Source organism: Propithecus coquereli, unplaced genomic scaffold (assembly GCF_000956105.1).
Source record: "Propithecus coquereli isolate 6110/MARCELLA unplaced genomic scaffold, Pcoq_1.0 Scaffold44, whole genome shotgun sequence".
Lineage (NCBI taxonomy): Eukaryota > Metazoa > Chordata > Mammalia > Primates > Indriidae > Propithecus > Propithecus coquereli.
In genome coordinates, this window is record NW_012150174.1 from 10,012,533 (window position 1) to 10,022,765 (window position 10,233).

The following is a 10,233-nucleotide window of genomic DNA, read 5'->3' on the forward strand; positions in this document are numbered from 1 at the left end:
CTTCTTTTTCACTTAATATTTATTGGAGATTGTTTCATATTAATGCATACAGAACTGCTTCATCCTTTTTAAAGCCTGCATAGCACTCCATTGTCTGGATGAATCATACTTCTTAAAAAAGATTTCTATTTCTTTTTTTTAACAGCTTTATTGAGGTCAATGTATATACCATAAAATTCACCTGTGGAGTGGGCCATGATGCCCTCCTGCAGTCTTGGAGAAAATACTGTCCTGGTCAAGGCACAGCTGGCTCATTTGTTCCAGAAGGAAGTGGTGAAGCAAGTGATGTGACTGTAGGTTTCTCGCGGAACCTCCATCGCTCCTGCCGCTGGTGGTTGACCCCAGGGCCCACTATTGCGTCTTTCATTCATTAACTAGTTCCTTTATTATTTTTTTAAAATAAATCTATAGTTTATTAAGACAAAAACTCAGTGACAGTGAGGTATGAAGTTTACATTTAAACAAAGTTTTCACAGAAATCTAACACATGCCTAAAAAGATTTTATAGTGTAGCTGTAGTTGCAAGTCTAGATGATGTCAAGAACTGATGGATCTTGTGATTCAAGACAGAGCATTTCAGGTATCATTTAATTCTTAGGACTTTTTTTTTTTTTTTTTTTATAGTGACAGGGGTCTCGCTCTTGCTCAGGCTGGTCTCGAACTCCTGACCTCATGCGATCCTCCTGCCTGGGCCTCCCAGGATGCTAGGATTACAGGTGTGAGCCACCGTGCCTGGCCTAGAACTTTTTAAAAAATGTTTTTTGTTTGTTGTGTTTTACAGTGAACCATTGCCCCAGTATGAAAATTTAATCTTGTCCTGAGATCAGGGCTTTTGAAATCATTCAACTCTTCAACTGATTCAATGAAACTTGTGCTGTCAGTGACTGAACCCTGCCACCAACGGTTTTTAAAGTTCAAAGTTCAAAAACAAAACATAACAAAAACAGGGAGGCTCCAAGAGTTCTCCTCCCTAAGAGCATGGGCTCTTCTCTTCCCTCCTCTCCCATCTCCTGTACCACCCTCTCCCCCAACACCTCAGCCAGTGGCTTGGGTGAACAAGCTGATATTAATGTTTATAACTTCATAACTGGAAAAGAAAGGGTCATCTTATTTAATTTCAGGAATTAGCACCTCTAAGACAGAATGATCACCCATGTATACTCTCCAATAGGAGGCCTTCCCTCCTCAGTCAGTTTCCATCTCCAAAATGGCAGATTTGGTGACTTACAAGCTGGCTTAGTGCTTTGTGGGGAACAGCATTAAGCTCAGGCAGGGAACACCTTGGCTTGTAGGTTTCAGGCATTCACAGCTTTTAAACAGTCTCTCACAGTCCTCATTTATGGTGCCAGTGACATTTTTTGAAAAGGTAAAATATTATCGACATAGAAGCAAGTCATTAGTTGTCTGTTCTTTCCGTTATTTCACCATTTCCTCAATTGGGCTCCAAAGTTTTAACCAAAACAATCCTATTCATCTCCCTTCTTTCCCGCCCCATCCCTCCCACCCATAAATAACACACCAGTAATAGCCAAAAACTACACACATGCTATGCTGTAAAAACGCAGGGTTAACACTACTGGGAAGAAGGCTGTGGGTTGTGGAGATGCTCTTTGAAGACGTACAGTATCGCTTTGCTCTCCACACACCCAGTTCTGCAAGTTTTGTCCTTCCTAGAAGGCCCTTTGCTTTTCTCAGCAAAGCGCAGAATCGGTTGCCTTGAAACACTTATCCCCCTTCCCCTCCACTGGGCGGGGTGTGCAAACCACGCAACCTGAAAGGCTTTACAGCACTTTGGGCTGCTGCCAGGCACAGAAACTATACTGGCTCTTCAAAGGACATCTTCTCAAGCCACCTCTATGGTGTTTCCCCTCTTGAAACCCACAGTCAGATGTGACAGGGACTGGCACTCGGGAGAGTTAATTCTTGTCATCATTTTTGTCATCCTCCTCCAACGGGTAGCAGTGCTACGTCAGCCTTTCCTCATAGAAGGATGTGACGACCTGTGGGCACTCGACATTGGCTTGCTTGGCAGGGACCAGGTCAGCCTCATCAGAGTTTTTCCATTCCGTCAGGAACACAAACTTCCCGCCGGAGTCTACTGCTCCAATACTCCGCTCCGGCTGCAAACCCCGAGCAAAGCTTCCTGGCTTTTCCGACGCTTCTTTCTTTGGTTTGCTCTCCTCTCCCTTATCTCCAGAGTCAGGATCAGCTTTGCGCGGGCCTCCCTGTGATTCATCTGTCTCATGTGCTGTCTTCTGTGACTGCAGAGACTCGGCAATGAGGTCGGGAAATGCAGGTTCTCCTATGGCTCCCAGGTGTTGTCCTCATCCGAGAAACCCTTCCACTTTAGCCACTCCGCTTTGCCCTTTACTGCTCGACGGTCGAGAACGTTTTCCACCACATACTCCTCTTCTACACCTCCTCTACTTTCTTCTTGTTTTGTTTTTTCCCCATAGTGTGCCAGCTTGCTGGTATAAAGGTTGACACTGCTCAGAGCAATGCCCCCAAAGCTGAGGGGAAAAGGTGCCGTGCTACTGGGGCGTCGTGTCAGCCCAGCCTGGGGAGTGGCGCCCAGGGACACAACAAGCTGGGTGGCCCTCACTGAAGCAACCCGGCCAATGGCCCTACCCCCAGTTCCTTTATTTTTGGCTTTGAAATACCCACAAGGTTCCACCAACTTCCCAACAGTGAAGCCCAGCTTTGCAGAAAAAAGTGGTCCATTTTTCTGTTGCTCCTGCTTTTCTGGTTAAAAGGACATGAAAGGGCTGGGCACGGTGGCTCACACCTGTAATCCTAGCACTCTGGGAGGACGAGGCAGAGGATCACTCAAGGCCAGGAGTTCAAGACCAGCCTGAGCAAGAGCGAGACCCCCATCTCTACAAAAAATAGAAAAATTAGCTGGGCGTGGCACCTGTAGTCCCAGCTACTTGGGAAGCTGAGGTAGGAGGATCACTTGAGGTTGCAGTGAGCTATGATGATGCCACTGCACTCTAGCCCAGGCACAGAGCAAGACTCTTTGTCAAAGCAAACAAACAAAAAGGACATGAAGCCATTTCAGGATGTTGGAAAAGCCCTAAGGCAGTGGGGAAACCTGCCTGATCAGTTTTATCTGACTCAAATATCTGGCAAGTGTTGGAGCTGCTCCCAAATGGGACCTACTTCTCTCCCATGGCCCTCAACAGCACAAAAGCCTTGTCACTGCCTTGGAGTAAAGGTTTCCTATCTAAAAAGATAAGCCAACCTCCCTGCCCAGGGCAGCAGAGATTATACTCTTTGCTTTTCCCTTAGGTATTGCAGAATTTGTTTGGAGGGTACTGGGCCTGAGGCTGCAACCTAGATTACAGCTGTTTTGCACATCCCTTTCTTAGGCTGGGGGGCTTTGGAGGCAGATTAGTGAAGGGGTTTAGGCTTATGGACAGCTTTTGGATGCTGTGTCCTGTGCATCCCAGGGAAACCCTTGCAAGGTGAGGCAAACTAGGAAGAAATTTGGGACTGACATCAGAGCTGGAATCTTATTTTCTTTCATCTGAATACAGACAAGTGAGCAGAAAAAGCTTTTGCCAGACAATTTTCATTTTAACTATTCATACAATTATCCTGAATTTTGAGCATTCTTCACTCTCAGCATGACTTTCTGTCCTTCAATTTTAGCCACGCTCTGGAAGCAAAATGAAACTACTGCATGGAGAATTGAGGAGTCTCTCTGTACATCTCAAGCCAGATGAGTTTAGAGCCGGAGGGAACAGCTAGAGGTGACCTGCTACTCTGCGAGGCCTCCAGGAGTTACAGGGAAGTTTAAATTCCCAGTTGTCCTAAGGGAGCCCATAGTCTAACAGGAGAGACAGATAATATATTCACCAAACACAAGTCCCACATCTGCAGCAACAAGAGAAGTGCTAACAGAAGCACATTTCTCAGCAGGGCAGGCGACATAATCTGTGGGGCTCAGTACAAAATGAAAATACTGGGCCTGGTGGCCAAAAAGCAGGAAAAGGGTGCTTTTAAAGGTATGCATGAAGTCAGACACAAAAAGACAAATATTATATAATATGAGGTGCCTAGAATAGTCAAATTCATAGAGACAGAAAATAGAATGGTGGTTGCCAGGGGTTAGGGTTAGGGGGAACGCAGAGTCATTGTTTAATGGGCATAGAGTTTCAGTTTGGCTAATTTCTTTCTTTTTTCTTTTTCTTTTTTTTTAGTAGAGACGGAGTCTCGCCCTTGCTCAGACTGGTCTCGAACTCCTGAGCTCGAACGATCCACCCAGCTCAGCCTCCCAGAGTGCTAGTATTATAGGCGTGAGCCACCATGCCCAGCCGGGTTTCAGTTTGGGATGATGAAAAAGTTCTGGAGATGGATGGTGGTGATGGTTGCACAACAAGGTGAATAGACAGTCACCCCTTGGTATCCGTGGGGAATTGGGTCCAGGGCTCCCCGAGGATACCAAAATCCACGGATGCTCAAGTCCCTGATATACAATGGTGTAGTATTTGCATATAACCTATGCACATCCCCCTGTGTACTTTAAGTGATCTCTAGATTACTTATAATACCCAGTACAATGCCTACATATCACCTCGTTCTTGTAGATTCAATGTAGTACTTGGTGCGCCAAAAATTCAAGTTTTTCTTTTTAGAAATTTGCAGAATTTTTTTCCCGAATATTTTTCATTTGTGTTTGGTTGAATCCACAGATGTGGAGCTCACGGATACAGAGGGCTGACTGCACTTAATGCCACTGAACTGTACACTCAAAAATGGGTAAAATGATAAGTTTTATGTTATGTATATTTTACTATACACACAAAAAAGTGGAGATGTAAGTTTTTCTTTTTTTTGCCGTCTCTCCCATGATTTGTCATGGTGCCTTTTATTTGCTATTCAATGTTCTAAATAAAGAAAAATTACATATTTAAAATTTTAGCATGAATTTTACTGTTCATTTTTATATTACATGCAATGCCAAGTTTATTGATTTATTTTTATATTTATTTGAGACAGGGTTTCACTCTGTCACCTAGGCTGGTATGCAGTGACATGATTATAGCTCACTGCAGCCTTGAACTCTTGGGCGCACACAATCCTCCCAAGCCTTCCAAGTAGCTAGGACTACAGGCGTGTGCCACCACATTTGGCTAATTTTTTAAAAAAGATTTTTTGCAGAAACAAGGTCTCACTATGTTGCCCAGGCTGGTCTTGAACTCCTAGTCTCAAGTGATCCTCCTGCCTCAGCCTCCCAAAGTGCTGGGATTACAGACATGAGCCACCACTCCAGGCAGCAATTTCAATTTTAAATGCAAATATCAGAGTATTTAACTCACTTTTGGAATCACTGAAATTACACAATTTGTATTGTGTGGCTTGTCTCAGGAGGGTATCTCACGCTGGCTAGCAGAGACAAATACAAGCCAGACTCAGTACAGTTGGAGGGAGGAAGAAGGCATTCCCCCAGGTGCAGGGCCTGTTGAGAGTGCTCCAGGGCATAGCACCTGCCAGCTGCCAGTTCCTCCTCCCTGCTAGGTGTCTCCCCTTTCCACAGGTCTGCTACCCCCGCCCACAGCAAATGGGCCACTCCTAGTGTCTTTAAAACTCAGAGCTGTGACACTCTTGGTAAAGGGGTGGGCAAGAGGCTCACCCCAGTCGAGTCTCAGCTAAGGCTGGCCACCCACCAGGAGCATTGTGGCGCTGCCAGCCTAGGGTGGGGATGGCCACCACCATGGCCTACTCCAGAGGGTGCATGCACTGGACACTGACCCTCCCTGCATTGGCACCAGGCCCCTGCCAAGGGCAGAGGGTAGCATCAGTTGCAGGGTGAGGGCAAGAAGGGGGAGGCCAGGTGGGAGAATGGGGGTGAGAGAGCCCTTCCAGGGAGGCAGCAGGGGTGGGACTTTGTGTAAGCCCAGGCTCCAAGCTCCAGCCCGCATGGGCCTTCACTTACAACATACACATTTAAAGATAGATTTATTAAGAATTTCAAGACTCAGCCGGGCGTGGTGGCTCACGCCTGTAATCCTAGCTCTCTGGGAGGCCGAGGCAGGCGGATTATTTGAGCTCAGGAGTTCGAAACCAGCCTGAGCAAGAGCGAGACCCCGTCTCTACTAAAAATAGAAAGAAATTAATCGGACAACTAAAAATATATAGAAAAAATTAGCCGGGCATGGTGGCGCATGCCTGTAGTCCCAGCTACTCGGGAGGCTGAGGCAGGAGGATCGCTTGAGCCCAGGAGTTGGAGGTTGCTGTGAGCTAGGATGACACCACGGCACTCTAGCCCGGGGGAAAAAGAGTGAGACTGTCTCAAAAAAAAAAAAACAAAAGAATTTCAAGACTGCAACCACAGAGCATTAAACCTCAAGTGCAGGACCCTTCTGAGTATAGGGTCTTGTTTAAACTGTACTGGTTACAGGCCCACGAAGCCAGCCATGTTCTTCAGGCAAAAGAGGGAACTTGGCTGGAGAAATCCTTGAAAGATTCCCCAATCCCAAAGGAAACCTAAGTATAGAAAGTGCTTGTCATGGAGGAGGCTGGGGCAGCCTTTCTCTACTTCCCACATGCTCCTTCTCCCTCCTTGGTACCAGACTTCAGCTCTGCCCCTTTCCTTGGCACTTCCCACTGCCTGCTCACTGTGGGGTCTGTGATAGTTGACTGGTCTGCAATCTTATCTGAGCCAGGAGATACCGGACCATAAATTCCTTGGGCTGATAAATGGAATCCAGTCAACTTCAGCCCTGCTCACTGCTTGGAGACTGTCCACAGTTAGTTTGTCCCTGAAGGCCTGGGGGTAGGCATGAGGGAAGGAAAGATCTGGCCCTCTGGGCAGCTGCTACATGTAGGGGATTAGAGAAGCCACGTCCCTTCTTACTCTAGTCTAGTTCCTAAGTTCTTACCAGGAGTGCAGACTGTAGGCAACGTACTTTGCAGTGGCCTCGAGTTGTGTCGGGCAGAGCAGAGTGATCCAGTGCACTGTCTGGATCATATTGCACAGGGTTATAGGCCAACTGGCTCCGTTTGCTACAGGGGACTCTGCTTTCAAGTGTCTTTTTGGGATTTTTCAACTTTGGAGGACTCCCTTCCGTATCCTGCCCTGTGATCAGACCCCACAGCAGCTTTACTGGCAACCATCAGCACCTCAGCTGGAGTCTCCCCTCGATGGAAATAGACCACCTTGCCAGGCTCCTGAGGTCCCACTTCCAGGAAGGCAGGACGGGGACAAACAGCAGTGCCCCTATGCCCTTTTCTCTGGGTGCCAGTAGGAAGGCATTTTCAGGCACACCAGAACAGTCCATCTTAGCACTGCCGAATCCAACTGCCAGAGGAGCTGGGAGTGGGGAGAAATGCCCTGGAACCTCAGCAAAGTTGGCTGTAAGGGGCCAAGGGAGGCTGACAGCTTGGATTTTGGTCCTTGGAAGCACAGCAGCCTGGCTGGGCCCAGTGGGGAGAAGCTTCCTATCAGCAGCCAGGACTGGCACCAGGAGGCTGGGACCACCCTGTGGTTTCCATGATTCTGGTCTTTCTGCTCTTCATCCCACCCTGCCTGCCCCTTCCTGAGCCACAGTAGGCCTCAGGTGGGAGTTGTGTGTGTGTCTAAATGTCTCTGTCAAGAATGAAGTCTGGGGCCGGGCATGGTGGCTCACGCCTGTAATCCAAGCACTCCGGGAGGCCAAGGCAGGAGGATTGCTTGAGGTCAGGAGTTCGAGACAAGTCTCACCAAGAGTGAGACCCCGTCTCTACTAAAAATACAAAGAAATTAGCCAGACAACTAAAAATATATACAAAAAAAAATTAGCCGGGCATGGTGGCGCATGCCTGGGGTCCCACCTACTTGGGAGGCTGAGGCAGAAGGATCACTTGAGCCCAGGAGTTTGAGGTTGCTGTGAGTTAGGCTGACGCCACGGCACTCTAGCCCGAGCAACAGAGTGAGACTTTGTCTCAAAAAACAAAAACAAAAACAAAAGAATGAAGACTGGATCTGTGGGTGACTAGGGCTTTTTCTAGTGTGTGTGTGTGTGTGTGTGTGTGTGTAGTTTTGAAGGAAAAACAACCAATCCTGAAGGGTTTCCCATTTCAGATGGTTCAGTCATGACCCTTTTTAGCAAGAGCTCAAAGAACCTGACCAAAGATAACATATTAAATAAAACAGCACAACATTCCCCCCTTTCTACTGTAAAGCTTGAAATGAAAAACAGCCGTATTTCAGCTCTCTGCCAAACAAAGCTCAGTGAACAACAGTACAGGAGAGATTGCTGAGGAACAGCCCATCTTTTTTTTTTTATCTTGGTGGACGGTATGCTGAATTTTCAACATTAGAAAATGGTTTTTCAACTGCTCAGGTCATTAGGCAATCAGAAATCACCACAGTTCATCTTGATAATCTCTGCCACAAATTATCATTTGAGGAGGTAACTGCGGTGTGGTGAAAAAATACACTGGATCTGGAGTCGGAAAGTCTGGGTTCTCAAAGTCTTTGCTGTGCCTTTCCATAGCTGGAAGGCCTGGGTAAGATAATTGGCCTCTCTGGACGCTCAGTTTCCTCATGTACAAAATAGGGGCAGTAAATCCCACAAATATCACAAATTGTTGTGAATATATAAAAATATATGGAAAAATACTTATTTTTGTGCTTGATATACAACATACTCTCAGGCTGGGCGCGGTGGCTCACGCCTGTAATCCTAGCTCTCTGGGAGGCCAAGGCGGGAGGATTGCTTGAGCCCAGGAGTTGGAGGTTGCAGTGACGCCACTGCACTCTAGCTGGGGCAACAGAGTGAGACTCTGACTCTAAAAAAAAAAAAAACAAAAAACAAAACAAAAAAACCCAACATGTTCTCAATACGTGTACTGCGATATAATCTATTACTTTTTGGTATTTTCTGCAACATTTCCTCCCTCCACCACCAATTTAATAAAACAAATATAAAGGTAACATTTTAAAAATTGCTGTATTCAAAATTAATAATAAACTTTAGGGTAAATAAGCTTTAAAACAAAATCACATAAGCAAAAATAAATAATTTACACCAACCCACTAACTTAATTTTCAGAGCAAAGCCATTTCCAATAACAACACTGTTATCCCGGGTACTAGCCTGTGGTTAAACTTTGATAATTCATTATTTTTTAAAAACCAGTAACAAAAAACTGAACACTAAGTGAAATCTTTAACAAAACCAAAACACTGGATTTAACTTTTTAATTTTAAATAACCAAACTTTGTAATTTTATACATAATCCAATGTAATGCTAATACAATTAGCATTTCAGCTTGAAGAGTTGGTATTTAGCAGGGATGGGAAACCATAAAGGAACAATCTTCAAACCATGAGATACAAATAAAAATGGACAAGTATATGGTAGAACAAAAACTGCAGACACTCTGCTAACTGGGGGAAATATCTGAAGGCTTTACATCCTTTATTATCCATGATGGCTTTTGGAATTATGATTGTTTGACATATAGAACCTTTGACATTTTAGATACAGCCTTTATTTTTTTTTCACAGTAAGTTAAAAATCCATCATAAGACTGCATAAGACTTCACTAGTCTTTCATGTAGACTCTAGGAGTTTGCAATCTGATAAGAGTAACATGAAAATTTACTGTATTGCCCTAATTTCATACTTCCTTGTACACAATTAATCAGTTTGGGAATCTATTCCAAGAATTATATACACAAAAGTGTCAAGAATAAAATGTTCTCCACTCTTGCATAAAAATGTGTACAGTGTAACAGGAATGGAAAACTTCTAATCTTCCTGGGCCCGGGCTTCATGGATTTCTGCTGCCAGAGACGAAAGGCTCCTTCTGCTTTACTGCTCCACCGTTCTAAGGATTAATCATCCAACCCTGGCGTTTCTCCTTGTTGGATCCTAGATGCTATTCTGATGGCTTCTTCCAGAGATGGCTGTTCTCCAAGCTGAAACAGGGAAACACACATCAAACGCTAACAATTCAAAAGCCACAGTCAAGATAATGCCAAAGAAATGCTATATGTCAGGAGTAAAACTCTCTGTAATTCTGACACTGGGGCTTGTTAACATACTACTGCTAACCCAATTGTTAAGAACACAAAAACAAATTCCTGCAGGGGAGAATTATGCAGTTTTTACTTAGGATTTTTTTTTTTTGAGACAGAGTCTCACTCTGTTGCCCTGGCTAGAGTGAGTGCTGTGGCGTTAGCCTAGCTCACAGCAACCTCAAACTCCTGGGCTCAAGCAATCCTCCTGCCTCAGCCTCCC

The 10,233-nt window shown here is 45.3% G+C and overlaps 1 protein-coding gene and 1 pseudogene across 1 annotated transcript in view; both read right to left on the reverse strand.

The window, feature by feature from the left end:
* Window positions 1-1,916: 1,916 nt before the first annotated feature.
* Window positions 1,917-2,454, reverse strand: LOC105818372 (annotated as a pseudogene).
* Window positions 2,455-9,380: 6,926 nt separating this feature from the next.
* ZNF143 (zinc finger protein 143) overlaps window positions 9,381-10,233 on the reverse strand; it is a 62,992-nt gene continuing 62,139 nt past the window's right edge. Inside the window, exon 15 of the mRNA XM_012654182.1 lies at window positions 9,381-9,911. Coding sequence (XP_012509636.1) covers window positions 9,828-9,911 — 84 coding nt within the window. The 3' untranslated portion in view covers window positions 9,381-9,827. The remainder of the gene's footprint in view (window positions 9,912-10,233) is intronic.